The 25273-nt window shown below is 43.1% G+C and overlaps 1 protein-coding gene across 1 annotated transcript in view; it reads right to left on the reverse strand.

Annotated features, from left to right (window-relative positions):
• CDH26 (cadherin 26) overlaps positions 1-23658 on the reverse strand; it is a gene marked incomplete at both ends in the record, with an annotated part of 36072 nt that extends 12414 nt beyond the window's left edge. The window contains 11 exon segments of the mRNA XM_082857855.1: positions 1531-1540; positions 1542-1588; positions 1591-1673; positions 6242-6410; positions 6413-6509; positions 8104-8277; positions 10048-10104; positions 10108-10125; positions 10323-10488; positions 12023-12192; positions 23590-23658. Of these exon segments, the coding sequence (XP_082713981.1) occupies positions 1531-1540; positions 1542-1588; positions 1591-1673; positions 6242-6410; positions 6413-6509; positions 8104-8277; positions 10048-10104; positions 10108-10125; positions 10323-10488; positions 12023-12192; positions 23590-23658 (1060 nt within the window).
• Positions 23659-25273: the final 1615 nt, after the last annotated feature.

Consider the following 25273-nt stretch of genomic DNA (forward strand, 5'->3'; position numbering starts at 1 on the left):
CATGCACACAGAACCCTGGGAAATTAGCATTCTCAGCCTCTGGGAAAAGAACCACTGCATGGAAACACTGAGGCCGCTTCCCTCTCAAAGTCATAAGCTTTACTGCAGGGGTTCAATCTGTTTTCCTGCTTTTTTGAAAATTCAGAATATCTGGGCAGGATAAGTTAACAAAACACTTTGGCTTCCCTGGTGGCACAGTGGTTGAGAATCTGCCTGCCAGTGCAGGGGACACGGGTTTGAGCCCTGGTCCGGGAAGATCCTGCATGCCGTGGAGCAACTAAGCCCATGCGCCACAACTACTGAGCCTGCACTCTAGAGCCCACGTGCCACAACTACTGAGCCCTCGTGCTACAACTCCTGAAGCCCGGGTGTCTAGAGCCCGTGCTCCACAACAAGAGAAGCCACCGCAATGAGAAGCCCGCACACCACAACGAAGAGTTAGCCCCCGCTCGCCGCAACTAGAGAAAGCCCGCGCACAGCAACGAAGACCCAACACAGCCAAAAATAAATAAATTAAATAAATTACTTTAAAAAAAACCAAAAACAACCATCAGTCATGCAAAGTGTTAAGGCAGGAGGCTGGGGGGCGGGGGTTGGGGGAGCGGGGGGGGGGGATGGGTGTGACGTGGTGATGAAAATGTCTGCACCTGGACTGGTGCTGCATCTTGTAGTCCTGGTCGTGATCCTGCACTAGGGTTTCGCAAGGTGGTACCACTGGGGGACCCTGGGCAACGGGTACTCAGGATACCACTACGTTATTTCTAAAAACCGCATGTGAGTCTACAATTATCTCAAAATAAAAGCTTAATTTTTTAAAGCCATTCCACTGAAAAAAGTGCCATTCGTGAAACCATCCATAACAGAACCATGGAGCCCTCCTCACCTAACACCAGTTAGGAACACAGATTTGATATCTCCCTAACCAACATTCTACTGTTAATTATACAAATGGGCTATACAACCACATAGCCCTGGGAACCTGGGTTTTTACAGATTTTTCTTAAATACAATCACTAATGTTATTTGAAATTTTTTTATTTATTCAGCTTTATGCTTTGGTAGGTTTAGAAATCCAGCCTTGGGAGATTATAGAGAAAAGTGTTAAAACATGTTCATGAGACCACGCATCCTGGTTTATAACAAACTTGTCCTGTACGGTCACATTTACATGAGCTTATAAGCTGGTCCAAGTACAGGGAAACTGTGCTAATGTTTATCATATGCAGTTGGCTTTGACAAAGAGCTAGAGAGCTGTCTTATGAACAGATGAAAAAGATGCTGGGACGGTGGCAGTGCCCTAATCAGGTTCATCATCTCTGAACGAATGCTGCCCCTCTTTCCATGGCAGAGCCCCTTAGTTTGCTGTTTCAAGAATTATCATAAAAAATTATCACCAGTATGGATTCACAGTGATAAAAAGGTTTATTTTATATTTTTCCCAGTGTTCTGAAGACATTCAACCATGTCATTTTCCTCAAGAAGCAAGAAAACACATCCCCACCCCCCTGACAATTTTGGGTCAACCCTTACCATCATCAACAAGTATGGGCGATGATCATGTAAAAGCTTTCATTCGCGTGAGGGGATCGCGGTCAACTTGCTTCCTGGTGAGCACTGCCCCTGAGCGCTCACCTACACTGGCCCAATCTGCCGGATCATAAGCCAGTTTGTATCTTGTAGAAGAAAACACGTGCAATTTTTAAAATTAACACGTTACATCAAGAGAGACAAATCCAAATGTATCAGAGCAGACACAATTCCTATCATGAATTTAGGAAGTTAGGAGTGTTCACGAATCTGACGAAGGCCCAGGGATCTGAGGCCAGACTACAGTGTTAAATCGGTATTCACTGAGCAGGAAGAGCCCTGTCCTTGTCGGGCTGCACGTAACTCTGTCCACCTTAGGGAAAACATTTCGTCCTGGAAAAGAGCCAGCTTCAGTTGCCTGCAGGTGCTGGTGGCTTACTGTTAAAACCAGCCTGCCCTTGCAGAGAAGCACAGGACTTTCTTTATTACCCTGGAGCCCAAAGGATTCAAACGTGGGTAATCCAGTCAGGCAACGTGGTCGTCTACATCCTCCCTCACCTGTGCACACCTGATGCCATTTTAATGAGCGGGCACACCTAGCCTTCCGAATTCCCCAAGACCTGTTGGAATCAGAAAGCAGCCATCCGGGGGCTTCCCTGGTGGCACAGTGGTTAAGAATCCTCCTGGGCTTCCCTGGTGGCGCAGTGGTTGAGAGTCTGCCTGCTGATGCAGGGGACACGGGTTTGTGCCCCGGTCCGGGAAGATCCCACATGCCACGGAGCAGCTGGGCCCTTGAGCCATGGCCGCTGAGCCTGCACGTCCGGAGCCTGTGCTCCGCAACGGGAGAGGCCACAACAGTGAGAGGCCCGCGTACTGCAAAAAAAAAAAAAAAAAAAAAAAGAATCCTCCTGCCAATGCAGGGCACACGGATTTGAGACCTGGTCCGGGAAGATCCCACATGCTGCAGAGCAACTAAGCCCACTCACCACAACTACTGAGTCCACTCACCACAACTACTGAGTCTGCTCACCACAACTACTGAAGCCCGTGCACCTAGAGCCTGTGCTCCGCAACAAGAGAAGCCACCACAATGAGAAGCCCGAGCACCCCAATGAAGAGTAGCCCCCGCTCGCCGCAACTAGTGAAAGCCCGTGTGCAGCAACAAAGGCCCAGCGCAGCCAAAAATAAATAAATAAAGTAAATTTATAAAAAAAAAAAAAACCCTTTTAAAAAAAAAAAAAGAAAGCAGCCATTGGAACCAAGCCGGAATGCCAAGCACAGCTATTGTTCCTCCTGAGGGACCCGCAGAAGGAAAGGCCTGTACCCACAGGCAAACACAGAAAAGGTGCAGCTCCACCGAAGGGCCAGAGAAAGGGAGTTTCCGTGCCTTATCTTTCATGCTGTGTAAAGGCTTTGGAAAAGGTCAGTAACTATGTCTCTGATATTTGACAGGTCATGGTTTTTAAAGGGACCAACCATACTGTAGGGATGGGAATACAGCACTGAATCAGATACAGGCTCTACATGGGTGTTCCCAAAGCAAGGCCCAGGGACCAGCAGCTTCAGCATCACCTTGGAACTTGCTAGAAATGCAAATCTCAGTCCCCACGCCAGACCTCATAATCAGAAACCACAAGGGTGAGGCCCAGCAACGGGCATATTAACAGGCCCTCCAGGTGATTCTTATTCTAACTCAGCATGCACCTGCGTGGACCTGTGCTGGCCTGGAGCTCTTGGTTAGCTGCCCACAATGAGACAATAGCGGAAACTGAGAGCAAGTGTTGGGGAATTTTTATAGTCAGTGGCATTACTGTGACCCCCAAGCACATAATCATTTTTTGTAATTTATTTTTTCATATTTTATAAAATTATTACTCCACAGTGAATTGGAAATTAAAAGAAGCGAAATATGGTCCTTCTCAATGGTTGAGAAGCATTGCTCTAAGGAAGAATCTCAAACTCTCGTGCCCGCGATGGTCTGAGCACGTGGCAGAAATGAGCGAACTGCTCGGATGGGGATTGGAGCCAACTGCTGAGTGAGAGGTGGAAGGGACATGATGCAGGACCCTCTCTATGCCCCAGATGATCGTGACCTCGTGGGACACAGACCCAGTGATGCCGAATCTTCCTCTTTTTCAAGACCAACCAGATAATTTGGGCTGTTAGCGTAATCTCTTGATGTTTAAATGACGGCAGCTTTATTAGTTTTTTCTTTTTTTATTACAGTAAAATACACATAACATACAATTTACCACCTTAACCCTTTTTAAGTGTGCATTTCAGTGGTATTAAATATTTCACATTGCTGTGCAACCATCACCACCATCCATGCCCACAGCTCTTTTAATCTTGTAAAACTGAAGCTCTGTACCTATTAAACAATAACTCTCCATTCCCCTCCCACCAGCCCCTAGAAATTGGCATTGTATTTTCTGTCTTTATGACTTTTGACTACTCTAAGTACCTCCTATAAGTGGAATCACATAGAATTTGTCTTTCTGTGATGGGCACATTTCACGTAGCACAATATCCTTAAGGTTCATCCATATTGTAGCATGTTGCAGAATTCCCTTCCTTTTTAAGGCTGAATAATACTCCTTTGCACGTATAGAGAACATTTTGCTTAACCATTCATCCATCAGTGGACCCTTGGGTTGTTTCCACATTTTAACTATTGTGAATAATGCTGCTATCAGTGTGGGTGTATAAATAACTCTTTGAGACCCTGTTTTCAGTTCTTTTGGGTACATACCCAGAAGTAGAATTGCTGGATCATACGATAATTCTATTTTTAATTTTTGAGGAACTGCCATACTGTTTTTCACAGAGGCTGTACCATTGTCCATTCTCATCAGTGGTACACAAGGGTATCAATTGCTTCACATTCTCCCCAACAGTTGTTTTCTGTTTTTCTTACGGTAGCCATTCTCCTGGGTGTGAGGTGGTATCTCACTGTAGTTTTGATTTGCATTTCCCTGATGATTAGTGATGGTGAGCATCTTTCATGTGCTTATTGGCCACTTGTATATCTTCTTTGGAGACATGTCTATTCAAGTTTTTTGCCCATTTTTGAATCACAGGTTTTTTTGTTGTTCTTATTCTTGTTGAGTTTGAGAAGTTCTCTGTATTTTCTGGATATTAATCCCCTATCAGATATATGACTTGCCAATATTTTCTCCCATTCTGGCTTTGTACTCTGTGGATAGTGTCTTTTGGTGCACACAATGTTTCCATTTTCACGAAGTCTGATTTGACTATCTTTTCTTTCATTATCCGTGCCGTTGGTGTCATATCCAAGAAATCGTTACCAAATTCAGTGTTGTGAAGCTTTTGTCCTATGTTTTCTTCTAAGAGTTGTCTTATTTTAGGTCCTTGATCCATTTTGAGTTAACTTTTGTATACGGTGTTAGGTTACCTGCTTTTGTCTTTGGATCTCAAGAAAGCCTCTTGAAGACAACAGAGAGTCAGATCATGTGTTTTTATCCATTCTATCAATCTCTGTCCTTTGATTGGAGAGTTTAATCTTTCTATATATAAAGTAATTACTGATAAGAAGGGAATTAACTTCTGTTAATTTTTTGCCCACCCCGGCTCCCACAAGCAGTGTGCGCGATTCCAGAGACACGTGCACAGCTGCCTTCCGTGGGGCTGGAGGTGGGGAAGGGTAGCCGCTGGGGAAGGTACTGTGCTAAGAGTTGAAATGGACCAAAATTAACCACAGTTTACAGTCTGCCTTCCCCTGGAAGGTGCAAGCCTTCAACAGATTCCTGAGGTCCAAAATAGGTACATGAGACAGATTCTGCCAGCACGACTGTCTGGATGGGGAGAGAGATTCCTGTGCCTCCCACTCTGCCACCTTCTTGGGGATTATCGAAACTGTGATTTTAAAAACAAAACACTAAGCAACCCAAGTGTCCATCAAGGGATGAATAGATAAAGTGTGGTATATACATAGAATGGAATATTACTCAGCTTTAAAAGGAAGGAAATGCTGGGGCACATGCTAGAACATGGGTAAAACTTGAGGACATTATATGCTAAGTGAAATATGCCAGTCACAGAAGTTCAAATCCTGTGTGATCCCATTTATATGACATCATTAGAGCAGTCACATTCATAGAGACAGGAAGTTGAATGTAGTGCCAGGTTCTGGGGGTGGGGGGAACGGGAAGTTATTGCTTACTGGGGGCAGAGTTTTAGTTTAGGAAGATGAAAAGAGACAGATGGAAAGATTTTGCAGATGGACAGTGGTGAGGTTACACTGGGAAGTACAATATGAATGTACTTAATGTTCCCGAACTACACACCTGAAAATGCTGATAGTGGTAAACTTTACATACATTTCACCACAATGAAAAAGAAAACACTTCTGTCGCCCAGAAGCCAGAGGGCTGCCAGTTTACAACCTTTGATAAAGGGGAACTAGAAATACATAACAAATTCTTTTAATACAAGAAAAAACTGTAAAAGAATTCTGTGCTAAATGCAAAGGAAACGGACAAGTGGATTCCACCTTTGGAGGTCAGAGACCGCTATAGAAACAAGAAGGCATTGAACCTGGGGAAGTGTGTTCTGGGTGGCTTCTGGTACTCTCATAACTGGAATGGAGTCGTCCTCAGGAGCACATGAAAGGAGCTAATTTCCAACAGGGATCCTCTGGGGCATGTGGCTAATTCTGCATAACCTGCCACCCATCCCGCTCCTGTCTCCTCACCTTATCCGGCTGGCAGTTCTGTCCGGATCAGTAGCATTAAAAATTCCCACCTGAGTCCCAGGCCCAGCGCCGACGCCTTCACTGATGATGAAGGTCCCGGGGAGGAAGGCGGCCGGGTCGTTGACACTGGCCACCCGCACACTCGCGGTGGTGCTGGCCGCAGCCTGCGGGGCCTCTGCAGCCACCCCCCTTCACAGGAGAAGAGCGGCTCCTTGTTCTCCACGGCCACGACCAGGCTCCGCACTGGCTGAGTCTCACAGTCCAAAGGCGGCCGCCGCAGAGAGGAGATTGCATCAGCACCCGCAGCTCTGCTGGCCAGACGAAGCCTGCTCTGCACGCGTGTCACTGTCAACCCAGCGCCTGTGGCTTTTGTGCTTCATTTATTATTTACATCGTCTTTGATAACGATCAAAAGACAGTCATCAGCCCATTTTCAGATCACTTATGGAGTTCTTTTTTTCCCCTTCCCGCTCCTGGTTGAAAAGAGCCACCATCCATCAGAGGGTAATGAAAAATGCAACAAAAACCATAACCTAATAAAACATTAATGTGACAACTCTACTGCAAAAAAATTAGGGGAGCTTAGGGAAATATAGATATTAATGATCATAGCTATTCAGGGTACAAAGTGGTCAGTGATTTAAAAGGATTGAAAGACTCGTAATATTTGGGAAGTTCAGCCCCAGGCTGAATGCAGCCCCAGGCTGGTGTAGAGAATCCACAGAGCCTTGCTATTCACAGGGTGCATGTGGCCCGTCGGCATCACCTGGGAGCTTGTTACACTGACAGGCAGAAACGGGCCCCACCCCAGACCTACTAACTCAGGTCTGCCTTTGAACCTGACCCCCAGGTTGACTCACCTGCACTGCACCAGAGGCACTGGTCATTCTAGGGTCTACTGAGAGCAATTAAGACTAAAGGCACTGGAGTCAGACTGCCCCAGTTTGAACCGCTATTCCAGCTGTGTGACTTCCTGAAAACAACCCAACCTCTCTGGGCTTCAGTTTCCTTATCAGTAAATGAGACAATAATACTTTACTGCAGGGACAACTCTCCACTAGTCACAGCAGGCAAACTGCCAGGAGCCCACAATATTTTTACGGGTCTGTGCAAATGTTCTAATTTCTTTCAAACCCAGGAGGAAAAACAATGAACTCATAGGGTTAGAGAAAATATTTTAAGTGCTTTTATCACAACAGGAGAAAAAAATGTTAGGGACTATATAAATCTATTATATTTTGTCTAAAACAAAAAAATTTAATGTTGGAGTAATTAGTCATATCAAAAATAATCTTTAAGGGACTTCCCTGGTGGCACAGTGGTTAGGAATCCGCCTGCCAATGCAGGGGACATGCATTTGAGCCCTGGTCCGGGAAGATCCCACATGCCGTGGAACAACTAAGCCTGTGCACCACAACTACTAAGCCTGTGCTCTAGAGCCCGCATGGCACAACTACTGAGCCTGCATGCCACAACTACTGCAGCCCGCGCCTAGAGCCCATGCTCTGCAACAAGAGAAGCTGCCGCAATGAGAAGCCCACGTACCACAATGAAGAGTAGCCGCTGCTCACCACAACTAGAGAAAGCCTGCACACAGCAATGAAGACCAAGCGCAGCCAAAAATAAATTATTAAAGGATTAAAAAAAATCTTTAATATTGATATGTATAATTTTGGTGGGAGGAGCCATGGAGGCAAAAGGGCTGAGGGTCCATGGCAGAAATCACTGTGCAGCCCTGCCTTCCTCACTGGCCATGGGGGTCGGAACACACGGATCATCACCACTGTTGGCGCCTATTTCATTGTCAGGAATCCTACAGAAAGGGCCTCAACATCTATAGCTACCTGCGGGGATGCATTTACCTTGATTACATTTAAAATCCCTTCATTGGTCTCAGGATCAGTCAAAATGTCAAAATGTCCCTCTTCATTGCCATTTAATATATTGAACTTCCCTCTCCATGCTGACGTAAATGGCGAATCACCATCTTGGACCTCAAGACATAACACGCCCTGGCTGGCTCGGCCATCCGCTATCTAAATGTTATACTGACAGAAGCAATCATTATTTCAGTGTCATGGAGAAAAAGAAACGCAATTGAAAAAGAAAAAAAAGAAAGAAGAAAGAAAACATAGGCCTTGGAGACAACAACCTGGATATTTGTCTTGTGATTGAACTTGACCTCTAAGGATCTGCAACTCTGCCTGTTACAGCAGAACAAGCATCAGTAACAAACATCTCCTCCCTGGTCCCTGTGACTTGGTGTCTGAATAACTGAATAGCTGAGTAACTTTAAAAGTACCCTTCAATTCAACGTGATGCACTACTTTTTAAAGAAGTTTTAAAATAATAATACATACCTTAGTTTATGCTGCCTAAAAAAAAATCTAACTCTTCTCCTAAAATAGAGCTCTTATGATTATTTCAATTAAGACGAGCGTTTTTCTAACATATAATAGATCTTTCAAATAGCTCCTTATTCAACACTTTTGGTGACAAGATAATTTCTCTAGATGAGCACATCAAAATAACAGCGTATATTTTCTCCAGCCCTACTTTTGGGAGCACAGCTTTTAACTAAGCCAGAGAAAGATTTTGAAACAAGACTCAAACATAATAAATATGTTTCAGTTATTATATACTGTTAGGTGAGATGCTTTCATTGAAAACATTTCAACTTTGGTCTATACAATTAATTTTTTTAAATGACAGTTTAAAAAAATAATTGTAGCATTTATTTATTCAACAAAGGCTACTGTGTACCAGATCCTGGTTTAGGTGCTGTGAACAAGACAGCAAAAATCCCATCATCAGGGACCTGAGAACTGAGTGTGTGTATGTTGCAGGGGTCAGGTTGGGAATTTAACCAGGTCATCAGGAAAGGCCTCCTTGAAAGAGGTCAGGAGAAGGACACAAATACAATGGACATTTTCCTTTTAAAAGTTCATGTGGAAGAATGAAAAATTAAGAAATTGAAGGTAGATCATGATGGGTTTTTATTTTCTCTCTTAGCAATCTTCTGTATTTTAAGTGGTATGGTGTTTCCAAACTGATGGGAACAGTGGGTGCCAACACTTTCTTCAAGCCTGAGGACCTAGTAGCATTTGAAATCCTGTGTGGAACCCAATATATATAAATCAGGTGAGCTGGGAAAAGCCAGGCCCAAACCCACCTACCCATCTTTCCTATTTCAGAGCTCTGAACATTGTGCGCAAAGCTCAGGCCCAGACTTCTCACCCAGGGCCAGTTCTGCAAGGTCTGCAGATATTTTCAGTTGTCACACCTGGGGGTGCTACTGGCATCTAGTGGGTAGAGGTCAGGGAGGCTGCTCAGCATCCTACAGTTCACTGGGCAGCCTCCCCTCCCCTCCCCCATACCCTTCCTCCAGCCCCAAATGTCAACAGTGTGGAAACTGAGAACCCCTGACGTGGATGGAGCAGGGATCCTCCGTCCTCCCCGAGCCTCGGTTCTCTTACCTGCAGAATGGAAATCACGTAGCAGCTCCAACCAGTAAGCACCTAAGGATCCATGTAAATGCTCTGAACACAGTTTCTGGCACAAAATAGTAAAAATGCAAGCTCACGTGACTGTTATTAACTGGTCCTCTATCAGTATAGTTGACATCTTGATTCTAATTTACGTTATTTTGGAGCATTGCACACATCTTGGGTGATATGGGTAATTCCCTCAGCAAAACCAAGCCTAGGACGTGGAGGCCATCCGTGTGGGGACTTAGAAGCCGCGCAGGCGCCTTACACAGTCGCGGCTGAACGTGGCACGTGGTTGTAGCCGTCTCGCACACGTACGTGAACCGTGGCCGTGGATGACAACGGTGGTCCTCCACAATCCTCCGCTCTGATGAGTCATGCAAGCCGAGGAGCAGTCTGAGTGGAGAGGAAAAGGAAAGTCAAGCCCTTCAGACACAGGAAAGGGGAACGTTAATACAGAAATATTCCATTGTAGCAATTTCAGTAGCCAGTCTAGCCACAGAGGGTTTCTCACTGCAAACATAAACCCTAAGTCTGGGGCTCAGAGAGCGAGAACCCATTTCATTTTTCCACAACAATAAAGTGCGCATAACCTCATAATCTAAGCATCCTGTCGGTCGTATTTCTCCACTAATACGGTCAATCCAGAAGGCACTTTCTCTCAGTGACGGTGTTTGGGAAACAAGGAAGTAAAGGACATGAGAATTTGGAGTATTTTCTTGATCCAAATCCACTGTTAACATCTCAAAAATAGGTTGACTTGGAAAGAATGTTTTCAATTGTTACTGTCGGCCAAAGGCAGCCTATCAAACCAGTAGGAGGATGATTCTTTGCTAAATGGCATTGAGGCATACGCCAGAGTGGATTAAATACTTAAATACAAAGTCAAGCTGTAGACATACCGGACAAAATAAAGAGGGATAAATAGTCATAAGGTCAAGAAGCACTTTCTAATCATGATTGCAAATGTAGCAGGCTTAAAGGACAAAACTGGTATCTCGATTTTTTAAAGTGTGGCAAAAAAAACTATAAGCGAAATTTAAAAGGAAATGATAAACCAGGAAAACATATTTGAAATACATCTTGGCAGATAGAGACATACACATTGTTAATATATATGTAGAAAAGTGACAATCACACCAGCAGAAATGGACAAAGAAAAGAACAAGCAACTGATAAAAGAAATAAAAGTGGCCAAGAAAGCTATCGTGTGTTCAAGCACTTAATAATCAGAGATGAACACTGAGCCCTCTCGTATGTTGCTGGGAGACGGATAAATTGCAGCACTTAAGTTGTGTGTGCAGTTTGAACCAACAATTCTACCTGTCTGAATCTGTGCTTAGTAAATACTTGAATGGCACACACATTTAGCTCAGATATGTTCACTGAAGCATGTTTTATAAAAATAGCAGAAGGTGGCAAAAAGGTTGGTTAAAAACCTTAAAGCACACCATAAAATAAAATATGACAGAACAGGATGCTGTAGGAGAACACTGCTAGGTTACAAACAGCAAAACTGCATTTTTAAAGAGAAAATTCATTAATATGCACATATAAAAAAGCATGCCCATATATTTATAGATATTCGATATATACACATATACGTTTTATACTACCATAAGGATGAAAAAAAGCATGTAGATATACGAATACACATTTGTAATTATATGTATAAATCTGTGAATATATACACATATATAAATATAACATACCATGGGTATATACATACACACGTATAAAATGCAAAGAAAAATATTGAAAGAATATAAACTAAAACATTAATTGTACTTACCTCTAATTGGTAGTATTAGAGATGCTTGCCGTTTCAATCTTTTTGTTTCTTGGAACTTTCCAAATTTCCTCGAGACAGTTTTGCAAAATAAATAATGCTTTTGTGTTATTAAAATAGATGTACATTTTAGTGAGGGTGGTTTGGATTTAAAGACTCACAGATTCATAGAAATTTTAGATGCCATCTTGCTGCCACTTTACAGATGAGAAATTTGCAGAGATATTCAGGATCCTACCACCCACCTCTGCCTCTTCTTCCCTCATTCATTTGGCTTTATTTTAGATTGATATTTATGTATCAGCTCTTCCAACTGACAATTTTCACATCATTTCATTGCCAATACAAAATGAGGCTTGCAGACCTCAAAGCATTTTGCTCTAATCCACACCCTGCAACCTTTGGGATGTGAACAGGGAAAAGTCTCCCTGAAGACAGCTAGGACCAAGTGCCCTGTCACTATGCAAGCAGGAAAACCTTCATGGAACAGAGAGGACAGGAAGCCCCGAGGCCCCGCCGTGCATCCCTGCAGTGTGGTGCTCCTTCACACTGATGTTAAATTCCTTCTCAGGGAACTGGGGTGCACGATCGTTCACATCGCTGATCCTGATGTTGAAAATCAAGGATTTATCTACAATTTGTCCTGTTAAGCGATTCACAACATCAAAATAAACCTAGGATGCAAAGAACCACATTAATGTTGTACAAACCATTGATTAGATGACACTAACCCCATACCTGTCGGTGTAATTGTGTCCTGCATCTGTATCCTCCATAGACTGAAAGTCCCTGAGGGCAGGGATCACAGGCTCTCACTCACCCTGTGGCCCCAGGGATTGAGCACAGTGCTGGCACAGACCAGGGGCACAACCAGCATCTGTAGAACAAATCAGTGCACTGACTTGAAAAAATACTTCATTCGTTATTATTAGGTTCAAATCTCAATTTCTCCACTTGCGTCAACATAGGCAAGTCGTTATAAGTCTCAGTTCCTACATCCTATCAGTCTTCTGATGAGAAATGAACACACTAATGAATATTGGTGAAACATCACAGAGGGCAGACACTTAAAAGCTTTGGGGAAAGTGAACATTTAAAGTAATGAGGACTGGGAATTCCCTGGTGCTCCAGTGGTTAGGACTCTGTGCTTTCACTGCCATGGGCCTTGGTTCGATCCCTGGTCAGGGAACTAAGATCCTGAAAGCCGTGTGGTGTGGCAAATAAATAAATAAATAAATAAATAAATAAATAAATAAATAAATAAATAAATAAATAAATAAATAAAGTAACTATGACAGCCATTGACATACTGTGGGTTCTTAAACGGTCACTGCTGTTACTTGAATAAGGAAGGTCAATTCATCTCAAACATGCATTTGAGAAGTCTTTCCTTTTAGAAGGTCTCAAATCAGTGATTTAAGCTTCTACCATTAGTTTCTTAAGAAACTTAAAAAAAGGAGCAAATTAATCTTAAACAGAAAAAAGGAAGTAATAAGGATAAAAGCATATATCAATAAGATTGAAAACAGCAAAATCAATAATGTCAATAAAACCAAAAGTTGATTGCCTTCCCATATAAATCTTGGGATCAGCTTATGGATGTCTATAAAAATTCTGCTAATCTTTTGAATAGGCTTGCACTGAATTTAAATTTGAGAGAATTGTCATCTTAATAGTCAATCTTTCAATCCATAAACACACTACATCTTTTCATTCAATTAAGTCATCTTTGATTTCTTTCATCAGTGTTTTATAAAAGTTTTGAGTAAACACATCCTGCACATATTTTAGATTTGTACCTAAGAATTTTAAATTTATACCGAAGCACCTCATTTGTCTGGTGATATTGTAAATGATATTGTTTTAAAAATATTGATTTCCAATTATTCATAGCTGGTCTATAGAAATACAATTAGTTTTATGTAGTAACTTTAAAATTGATTTTCATATGTTAAAAATAGGCAAAGGATTTGATCAGACACTTTTCCAAAGAAGCTATACAGATGGCAAATAATGCATCATTTGTCATTAGAGAAATCCAAATTAAAACCCCAATGCGAAACCTCTACACAACTATTAGAATGGCTAAAATAAAAAACCTGACAAAGATGCAGAGCAACTGGAATTCTTACATATTGTTAGTGACAATGCAAAATAGCTCAGTCATTCTGAAAAATAGTTTAGGAGTTTCTGATAATGTTAACATATGCTTTTCATGTGATCCAACGAGCCCACTCCTAGATATTTACCCAAAAGAAATAAAAACTTATGTTCACATGAAAATCTGTATGCTTTTAGCAGCTTTGTGAAAATTTTGCCAAAAATTGGAAAGTACTCAAGTGTCCATCAAATGATGAGTCGGTAAATTATGGTACATCTGTAAAAGAAATACTAATCAGCAAAACAAAACAAACATAAAAACTTTTGCTGCATGCAACAATATGGATGAATATCAGATGCATTATGCCAAGTGAAAAATCCAGATTTAAAAAGTGACATTCCCTTCCCTGGTGGTGCAGTGGTTAAGAATCTGCCTGCCAATGCAGGGGACACGGGTTCAATCCCTGGTCCGGGAAGATCCCACATGCCGCGGAGCAACTAAGCCCATGCACCACAACTACTGAGCCTGCATGCCACAGTTACTGAAGCCTGCACGCCTAGAGCCCATGCTCTGCAACAAGAGAAGCCACCGCAATGAGAAGCCCCTGCTCGCCGCAACTAAAGAAAGCCTGTGCACAGCAATGAAGACCCAATGCAGCCAAAAATAAATAAATAAAAATAAATAAATAAATTTATTAAAAAGTGACATTCCGTGTGATTCTAGTTTACCTTCTAAACAAGGGAAAAATGTAGGGACAGAGAACAGATCAGTGGCTTCCAGGGGTTAAGGGTCAGGGGAGGGTTTGATTATAAAGGAGAAGCATAAAGAAATTTCAGGGGTAATGGAACTATTCTGTAGCTTGGTATATTAAATGTAAAATACTAAATGTTTTAATTAAAAAACAAAACTACTCAGACAAAAACATAACTATGTGCTTCTTATAAGGAGATACACCTTAAATATAAGAATATGAAAAACTTGAAAGTAAAAGGATATATATATATATATATATATATATATATCCTCTCTATATATGACCTTCTCTACATATTATCTTCTTTTGGTTAGTCTTTGAAGATAGATAGAGAGATAGATAGATAGATAGGTAGATAGACTGATTTTCAAAGACTATCCAAAAGAATCTCATCTAGTTATCTAGCTACAGATACAAAACTTTAAGGCAAGAAGTCTTACTAGTCATCAATGGGGACATTTAAAAATCATAAAAGGCTCAATCTATGAGGAAGATATGACATAGCAATTCTAAATCTGCATGCACCCGATAACATAGCCTCAAAATATAAGCAGATAAGATTAACAAAACTAAAATGGCAAGCAGAGATTTTAACACATTCCTCTCAGATAGAACAAGCAGATAAAAACAGGTAATCCGTAAGGATATCAAGTATTTAAACAACATAATTAACTGACTTGATGTGATTGATGCCATAAATAGAACAATCTATCCAACACTGCAATATACACATTCATTTCAAGAGCACATTGACTGTTTACTAAAATTGATCATATGCTAGGATATAAAGCAAGTCTCAACTAATTTCAAAAAATTACAACCATATAGAGTACATTAAGCTAGAAATCATTAAGAAAGATAATTTACAACCCCAAATGTTTGGAAGTTAAGCAAAGCACTTCTAAATAACGTATGGGTCAAAGAAGAAATCACATTGGAAATCAGAAAATATTTTGAACTGAATGGTAGTGAAAACACAATAAATCAAAATGCATTTTCCTCTCATCATTCAAACTTCAAACCCAGGCTTTATATGCATATTTTGATTCCATAGAGGCTAGCAGGTCAATAAAAGCTTGCAAAATGATTGTTTACAGACAACCAATCATTTTTGTATTTGGCAATAAGGGATTTTTGAGATTTGCCCATGCCATGACTCCTAGGTCTCAAGTTCCTTGTTGAAAGCATGTTACCAAAAAACTTTCTTCCCGAATTATATTCTGCTTACACAAAATGCTGGGTGATATAAATGTGTGATCTTTTATTTTGTGTATCAGAGGCTTGGGTGTAAGGAAATAACCAGAAGTCTTTCTAAATCTGACAGTGCGGTGGTGTAAAAGTTTCTGCTTTGCTAGCTTCTTGGGAGATTTTGGAGTCTTGCAAAACTCACCTCATAGTGAATTGGATTGAAGAAGTATTTATGGAATGAAAAAGCAGAAAGGCAATAACCTACACATTTGCCATTGACAAAGGAGCAAATGTGGTGAAGTCTCCACTGATTAAGGAGTCATGATTGTACAAGGCTTTGTTTATGTCCCTGATTTGGGCACCGTAACAGAAAGACTGCCAAAAGCAGAAAGATTGTGGGCCACGTCCACGTTCATCATTCTGCTTCAGCCAAAACACACCTCCAAGAGATTCATGAAATGCATCATCACCTACTTATACAAAACAGCTATTACATGTAAAACAAACAAAAAAGCTGCCTGAACCACAACAAAAGCCTTGATTCTGTTTTTCCGCAAATAACAATACCACCCAGCACTGCCTAATGTTTGCTTGCAGGAAAGGGCATTCTCTGGAACTGCTGAAGATGTAAGCAAACTGAAGCATCCTGAGAGAACAAGTGTTTCTCACCTGATGCCTGCTGCAAAGATCCTCGCATCATTCTGCTCTGAGCAGATGCTAAAATGGGTGTGCATGCGTGTGTGCCTGTGTTCCTGTGTGCAATGAAAGCTGAGATGCCAGTGGGAATCCTCAGGTCATTTTGTTTCCTTGAAAGCCAGTTACACCCCGTCATTACCATATTTTTTGCAAATGATTATGTGAAGCTGTAAGGACACACAAAATATTAGATACAAAAATATATAAGCAAAGGCAACAATCTTAAGTCCACTTCTGAGAGCATCTTCTTCAAGTGGTTCATCTGGGGGGATGGACCATGAGACTGCATCAGCACCAATGACCAGCTCTTGAAGACCAAGGTTTTAAGGGAAGAGGCACCATTGTCTTAGTCATTTACCTTTAGGGCAGAGGAAACAGCTAAGGACTCAGTGATCACATCAGAGGGAGCCAACAATGACCCTGCTCCTCCAAGTGAGCAGTTCTCTAGTATCACAAATGTACCTGTCATGTCACTGCAGGTCGATTTAGAAACTGTGAAGAGAAATTATTGTTCTTGCACTAGGTCAAAATGTTTAAATGGAATCCTTAATTTTCATAGAATTGTAATAAATTTTGAGCTTATGTAGGTTATGCACTAGGTCAAAATGTTTAAATGGAATCCTTAATTTTCATAGAATTGTAATAAATTTTGAGCTTATGTAGGTTGACAGCATATAGTAAAAATGCTTGGAAAGACATAGATGTAAGGTGATCACTTCTGTGAGATCAGACCAGAGTGGAAAGTTGGGGGTGAGGGAGAGGTTTTCAATGACTATTCCATTAAAATAAATAAATAAAATCTTATGGAATTTAAAATTCCATAAGAAGCCTTTATTAATTTTACACCTAAAAAGTCAGATAAGCAACAGGAACTCTTGTTCATTGATGGTGGGAATGCAAAGTGGTGCAGCCACTTTGGAAGACAGCTTGGCAGCTTCTTCCAAAACTACACTTACTCTTACCACGTGATCCAACAGTCCTGCGCAGTGGTATTTATGCAAAGGAGTTGAAAACTTATGTCCACACAAAAACCTGCACACAGATGTTTAAAGCAGCTTTACCCATAATCATCAAAACTTGGAAGCAACCGAGATGCCCTTGGGTAGGTGGAGGGATAAACAAACAGTGGTCCATCCACAGTATTCCCCAATGGAACATTATTCAGCAATGAAAAGACACGGAGGGGGCTTCCCTGGTGGCACAGTGGTCGAGAGTCCTCCTGCCAAAGCAGGGGACACAGATTCGATCCCTGGTCCAGGAAGATCCCACATGCTGCAGAGCAACTAAGCCCGTGCACCACAACTACTGAGCCTGTGCTCTAGAGCCCATGAGCCACAACTACTGAGCCCACATGCCACAACGACTGAAGCCCGTGCGCCTAGAGCCTGTGCTCCACAACAAGAGAAGCTACCACAGTAAGAAGCCCACGCACCGCAAGAGTAGCCCCCACTCGCAGCAACTAGAGAAAGCCTGCGCGCAGCAACGAAGACCCAACACAGCCAAAAATAAATAAATACATAAATTTATTAGGGGAAAAAAAAAAGTAAAGACATGAAGGAAGCATCAGTACACATGGCTAAGTGAAAGAAGGCAACCTGAAAAGGCTACAGACTGTATGATTCCAACTATATGGCACTCTGGAAAAGGCAAAACTATGCAGACAGTAAAAGGATCAGGGGTTGCCGTGGGCTCAGAGGGGAGGAAGGGATGAATCGATGGAGCACAGAGGAAGTTTAGGTCGATGAAACTATGATACTAGCCGGGTGGATACATGTCACTAAACACTGTCAAAATCCATAGAATGTACAAAACAAAGAGTGAATCCCCATGTAAACTATGGGCTTTAGTTAATAGTAATGTGTATTAGCTCATCGATTGTAACACGTGTACTCCACGAATGCAAGATGTTAATAATAGAGGGAACTGTGGGATGAGTCGGAAAGTGAGGGGGTATATAGGAACTCTGTACTCTCCAATCTATTTTTATGTAACACTAAAATGGCTCTAAGAAATAAAATCTATTAAATTTTTAAAAGGGTCCCTACTTGTAAAATAAGGCATGGGCAACCATATATATACATAGTCAGTCTACTTTGACTTGCTGCTGAATCTCTCATTGCTCTAGGATAAACAGCGATTTTATTTGTTGAAGGCTGAAAAGATTTCAGGGAGTCCGCAGAGAGGCAGAAGCAGCCCTGAGGAGCTCTCAAGGCAGATGACCCCTTACAATGGGAATGTTGGTCTCTCAAGGGGCCTCTGGTTGCCAGGTACACAGCCCTGCTTGGGGATGCTGAGTAAGTATGGGGTTTATTCCCAGAGAAGAAGCTTCAGTGAAGCCCAGGGAGGGCGGACTCACCAGGGGACTGGCTGAGCCCTTGCACAGATCAACTCCTTTCTTCCTTCACAAGTCCTGGAGGGATGCCCCCTTGTCATCCTGCTCTGCACCATATGAGAGGTTCCCTGGCTGGCAGGCTCTGAGCCTGGAAGCAGAGCAGCCCAGATTCAAGTCCCGGTAGGTGTCCACTTGACTGTGCCACCAGCCGGTCGTGTCTTCCCTCTGTGGCCCCAGAGTCCAGAGCAGAGGCTGCTTCACCAGACGGGTGTCTCAGGGCCTTGGCAACTTCACGCAGCCATCTTCCCACCCCCCTCTTCCTCACAGCTCACACGGTCTCCTTTACTTTGCTGTATGTGCCTCCTTGGGCCTCCTTCCCAGCAGACTTGCTGCCCTCTCACCGGCAGCCACCACAGTGGTCCCACCTGGCATCGTAAGATGCTGGCCTGGGCCCCGGGTCTACTCCTGTTCAGCTCTCTCCTCTCTCCCTACGAGACAAAGGATGCGGTGAGGCTACTAGTACTGAACTCATCTGCTTCAGGGACTCCAACATACATTTTTAAATTTTTGTGCAAGCAAATTGGCTTTCTCAAAAGCAGCATTTTCACAGGCTCCTCCATAATTTATGACTGTGCTGCAACGCTCTGCTCCTTAATCACCCTGACTTCTGGCTCTAAATCTGTGCCAACTGTAATCTTTCCACTTAAAAACAGGAACCACATGTTTGTTTTATGTTTATTATTCTATATTCCATTTATTATCCTAAAAGCTACACTGAGACCTTTAGTTCTGTAAGATGCCTGAGAGGCCTATGTGCTATTTATTCTCTGGCAAGATGCTAAGAATTTCCGGGGGACTCAGAATCACAATGTTAAAAGGAAATGTCATGGATATTTTCTGCACTTGTAAAGGGCTTTCAGCCTTTTGTTATAGCCTTGAGACTTACATCCGTGGATAAACACACCACAGGGCATTGACATGATGGCTACTTGAAATTACATGTACAAGATGTTTACTCTTAGACACTAATGAGCATATAGAAACATCTTAAATGCCAAACACACAATACAAAATCACAACTATGCGTAGGTTATAAGTAGGTAAAGATGACTGTGTTGAGATAAAGATCCACAAATAATCGTTACAAGGAAGATAAAAAGGTGATTTTCTTGAGTGTATTTGTATCTTATGAAATTGAGCATATTTTGATATAAATAGGTAAGATTCCTATACAGAAAGAAGACTTTTCCCCTCTCCAGCTCTGTCTTCGATTTTTCAGCAATTCTTGACCGGTGCTACTGCTTTCTCGTAGATTTCTTATGGGGTTAACAGGAAATTAGCTTACCCCCCCCACCCCTGCCACCTTCGGAACACAAGTTTTTTAAGGTTTTAGTCCATTTTAGTGACTCCTTTGCTATCCTCAAGGATAAGGCAGTGCTACTAGAACTGTCTTTCTGCCAATACATTAGGGTTACTTAATTTTTAATAACATCCTCTCCTTATGCACAGCCGAAAAGCCGTAATAAGCATTCTCACAGAAGCAGATGGTTAGGCTAGAACACTCAGTTTGTGCACTGTGCCTGTGACGCTCTGCTTATCCCACTTCCATGGCTGGTAACCCTCATCAGCCTGTTTCCAATCTTCCTAACTAGTACGGTAACCCCTGTGGGTTAGTTTCCTATGGCTGCTGCAACAAACTGGGCACCTATGACAGGACTGTATTCTCTTACAGTTCTGGGGGCCAGAACCAAAACCAAGGCGTCTGTAGGGCCGGCTCATTCTGGGGCTCTGAGGGAGGGTCTGCCCCAGGCCTCTCTCCTTACTTCTGGTGGCGGTGGTGTCAGCGATCCTTGGTGTTTCTTGCCTTGTAGACACACTGCTCCAATCTCTGTCGCCAGCTTCCCATGGCCTTCTCGTCTGTGTCTTTTTCTCTGTGTCCAAATCGCCCTCCCCATACAAGGATGCTGGTTACTGGACTAAGACCCACCCCAATCTGGTATAACCTCATCTTAATTTGATCACACCTGCAAAGACTCTATAACCAAATAAGGTCACATTCACTGGTACCGGGGTTAGGAGTTGAGCATATCTTTTTGGAAGACACAATTCAACCCTCAACACTCAGGAAGTCTGACACTACATTGTGCTGTTCTCATTCACTCATCCAACATAATTAATTGAGAATCTACTATGTGCAGAGGCCAATTCTTGACTCTGGGGTAATAAGAGCAAATAAGGCAAGGTCTCTCCCTTCTTAGAACTTCCATTCTAATGGGGAAATTGACCATCATTAGAGAATCAAACAGGAAAGTAGGAAACATGGGCCTGGGGATGCCAGATCTCCTAATTTTTCAGGAGAAACTAGAATTTTGAGATTTTAGGTCAAATTTCCTTTTTTTTTAAGAAAAAAATTAGAAATAAATTTGGTTTTTGAAAACTGTTAACCAAACAAAATGCTCTTGCTGGCCGGAATTTTATCCTTCTGACCGTGCCCATTCCCTCATTTTATTCCCTCAGGATCACCTGGAGAGAGTTAACGTGCTCTCCTCGCTCAGGCTGCACCGCAGACCACTGAAATCAGAACATGGGGAGGGGGAGGGTCCCAGCATCAGGATGTTTTAAAGCTCCTCGAGTGATTCCAGTGTGTGGCCAGCACTAGATTAGAGAAAGTGGGTTCACACTGAGGCACTGGGGGAAGTGGTTCAAGGCAGGAGGGGTGCAAGGAGAGCTTTCTGCAAGAGCAGCTTCTGACTTTTCAAGGGGAGGTCTTGGAACTGCAGAAAAGTAGCCACGGGATGGTAGATGGTTCCTGAGCACCTGGTATGTGAGAGCTGATTGAGCTGTGCTGCAGTCAAAACACACCCTTGATTTTTGAAGACTTAGTATAAAAGAAGGGAAAAGATTTCATTAGTCACTTTTTTACTGGTCACATGTTGAGATGATATATTTGAGATGTACTGGGTATATTGGGATAAATAAAGCATATTTAAAATTTTATTTCATTATTTCCTTTTACTTCTTAAAATGTGGCTATTAGAAAACATTTGAATTGTAGTAAAATACACAGCTACTAGAAAATTTCATATTACAGGACTCACATTACATTTCTTAAAGTCTAAAAGCCACAGAGCTAGTTTAGAACCATTGACATAGCTTTTCTCCATGGTCCCTGGACAGCAGCATCAGTGTGACCTGGGAAATTGTTAGTGATGCAGATTCCTAGGCACCATCCCCAGACCCACTGAATCAGGGCCAGCAGTCAGTACTTCAACAAGCCCTCCTGGAAAGTCCGATGCACGCTGAAGATGGGGAATGGGGTCAGGCAGGCTTCCCAACTCTTCCCAGGGGGCAGGGCAGTGTCCCAGGAAGATGAGCTGCTAGAGCAGAGGTTCTAGCATCAGCCCCAGTGGGGTAAGCTTTGATTTCTTTAGGAAAATGAAAGTTTAAAAGGAACAGGACGTAAGCTGTGACAAAGCGAGAGAGAGGCATGGACATATATACACTACCAAACGTAAGGTAGATAGCTAGTGGGAAGCAGCTGCACAGCACAGGGAGATCAGCTCGGTGCTTTGTGACCGCCTAGAGGGGTGGGATAGGGAGGATGGGAGGGAGGGAGATGCAAGAGGGAAGAGATATGGGAACATATGTATATGTATAACTGATTCACTTTGTTGTAAAGCAGAAACTAACACACCGTTGTAAAGCAATTATACTCCAATAAAGATGTAAAAAAAAAAAAAAAGGAACAGGACGGAATCTTCAGAAGCCAAGTAAAGTTGTTGGAACTGCTGAAAGTGACTGAAAAGCTAAGAAACCCAACTGACTTGAGGGAGGAAGGGGTTTGGGCAGCACAGTAACAGCTGTTGGAAAACAACACCATTTCAACTTTGTAACCGAATGTGGGAAGACTCCCCAGTAGGCTGTTCTCCCATCCGGGGGCACAGCCGCGACTGAAGGAGACGTCTGATTTCATTCCCTGAAAGCACAATGTCTGTGGCCACCCAGAAGCTGACTATGTGCGGGATGGGAACATGGCCCCCACTCCAGGGAACCCTTCTCCTCCACGACAAGGGCAGGACAGTTTACTGTGTTTAATCCCAAAAAATATTGTCTTGAGTTTTCTCTTCCTGCATTGGCAATCCGGTTATTTCAAGGTTATAGCATGCATCAAGACAAGGACCCATAATTTACCCAGCCACATCCCTCTGGGTCCAAAGCATAACACACACTTGAGTATTATCTCTACTTTGGGGCCAGACTTTAGAGTCATGTTTGAATAGCAGAAAAGAGAGGAAACAAATTACCCCTACTGGTTTCTGAAGAGGTTCTACCAAACCCACAAGTTGTTGGACACCAAAGTGAAAGCCGTTTTAACATTTAGCACATTTTGATTATCTGCCAAGAACAACCTAGAAGATGACAGACTTGTGACCAAGATCAAGGGGATTAGCAGCTTCTTCGGTAGCCTCCCCCCATAAAAGGCTGGCTCGAGGTCTTCCAAACTTCTCCCAGTGTGGAAGTGGAGAGCCACAGCGATCTGCTCTGAGAGTGGAACAGGACCAGGAGATGGTCCTCCTTAAAAACTGCACATAATCTATGCTGGCTGCATTAGGAAGTGGAAGGAAAATTCACTGCCTGAGAAAACTCTGTTGGGTTTATTTGTCACGAGAAGCAAAATACAGGGTGTTGCCTGGAATGGGGACATCTTGGCCACGTTATTCCGAAGAATAAGATAAATGTGAGTCCCCCATGTTCCAATTAGAAATGTTTTTCACTCTCTTGGATGGCAATGTTCCCTATTGTAGCTTACACTTCCTGGTCCTCTGAGCACTGGCTCCTAAATGCAGTTCTTTGGGGAGGCCCCAGAGACAGAAGATTTGAGGTGCGGCATGGGACACCAGGGAAGTGGGGCTGGGGGACCTGGGAAAACAGGACCCCATGTGTGTGACGTGGGGGAGACAGCAGTTAGGAGCTCCTGTGATAGGATGAGGCTGGCTTACCGTGCCGGTATCTTCTGACATCCGGTTTTCAGCTGTTTCCCGTTTTGCGGTATCGTATGCCTTTGTCATGTTCCTCCTACTGCAAACCATTTTGCAATTTTATGTCCAGTAACTCTGCCTGAGCCTTGGTGGGGTGGCGTACTGGGTAAAGAAAAAGAGACTGTGTTCAAGTTTGGGGCAAAATGCAGCAGTGCATGGGCCCCAACGATGACAAAGACATTAGGGTACTGGACAGAAGCAAGAGGAAAGGTTAGGTGACTGTCAGAAAGTATAAGCCCTCCTCTCCAATTTCTTAGAATCCTCAGAAGTATTCTGGAGAGGACTGAATTCACCAGAGAAATGTGTGATGTTGAGCCTTGGGTTATTGAAACTGGATGGTGAAGGACAGGGTGGTTCTAGGGGCTGGAGGATTGCTGTCCAGGTATTCAGGAAACATGTGTGCTGCAGTTAAGAAATATTTCCGCCCTAGAAAGCCAAAGCCATAACAAAGAACCCCCTCCCCACCTTCCCATATTTATTCCCAAAGAGGTAAAGTCTTTGCTAGCCAAAAAATTTGACTTCCTGGATTAAGTAAATTTCTGGAGGGTTCCCCACAGTTAAGGCCTTCCCAGATTTGACTCTTAAGGATATTTTTACAAATGTTTGTTTCCAACATTCCAGATTGCCTGCCTTTCCCCGAGGGCTGGGACTGTCCCTTACTCACCTGCGTGTCTCCAGCACCTAGCATAGTGCCTGGCATATGGTAGGGCTCAGAAGGTATTTTTTCCTGGTGAGTGAATCCTTAGTAACGAAAGTCCTTTGAAGATTCCAAGGGCTGCATTCGAGCGCAGGACGCCGCCTGACTGGCCAGCAGCCCAGGGGGCCCATGAACAGGACTATTCCTGAGTAGTGTGGTGGAGCGTTGGGGCCTCATGAATCCATCCACAACTGTCCCATCCTACCACCTGATATGTCTGCAGAACTGAAGCGCCGAGGTGTGACACTGCTTTAATGTTCTCATCAAGAAAATGGGGGTAAAAATGCCTTACCCGGCGGGCTTATGAAGAGGATTAAACTGGACAGAGTAACTGTCCAGGAAATTTGTTTCCCCCTCTTCCCTTCCTGTCTTGTCTAACACTTTCCTTCTGGGAACTTCCCTCCTCTTCTCTGCCGGTTTCTGGTGGGACTGTTAACCTGGTTGGCCCCAACCTGGCCAATCAGAGTGTCCCATTGTTCCAGGACCCAGTGATTGGCCCAGGGCTGAGCATGTGACCCAAGCAAGCCAATGGGAATCTTTTGAAAGGGTTGATAGAGATGCTGGATTTCTCTCCGTCCCTGGGTCCCTGGGCTGCAGGGTGATGGAGCCATGGAGTGGGTTGTGGCCAGCATTGCCCCATGGTGCCTACTGGACATGTGGCAGATTTGAGAGATGGAGAGGCTGGGTGCTGACACATTGTTTCGACTCCTGCATCCAGCTTTGCCTGAAGCCTATGCATCTTTTGATTTCTCCATTCCATGAGTTCAGTATCCTCCTACTTCCTGTTAATCCAATTTTGTCACTTCTAATCCAGAGGGTCCTGATAATACTTTATCTCTGTCCTTCTTTCCTCTTTTCTTCCTTCCTATCTCCCCCTTTCTACTCCGTTTCTCCACCCTCCTCCCATGCTTTCCTTTCTCTCAGTACCTAGCCAGGACCTCGGCTTTG

This window comes from Leucopleurus acutus (assembly GCF_964270905.1).
Source record: "Leucopleurus acutus genome assembly, chromosome: 16".
NCBI classification, from domain to species: domain Eukaryota; kingdom Metazoa; phylum Chordata; class Mammalia; order Artiodactyla; family Delphinidae; genus Leucopleurus; species Leucopleurus acutus.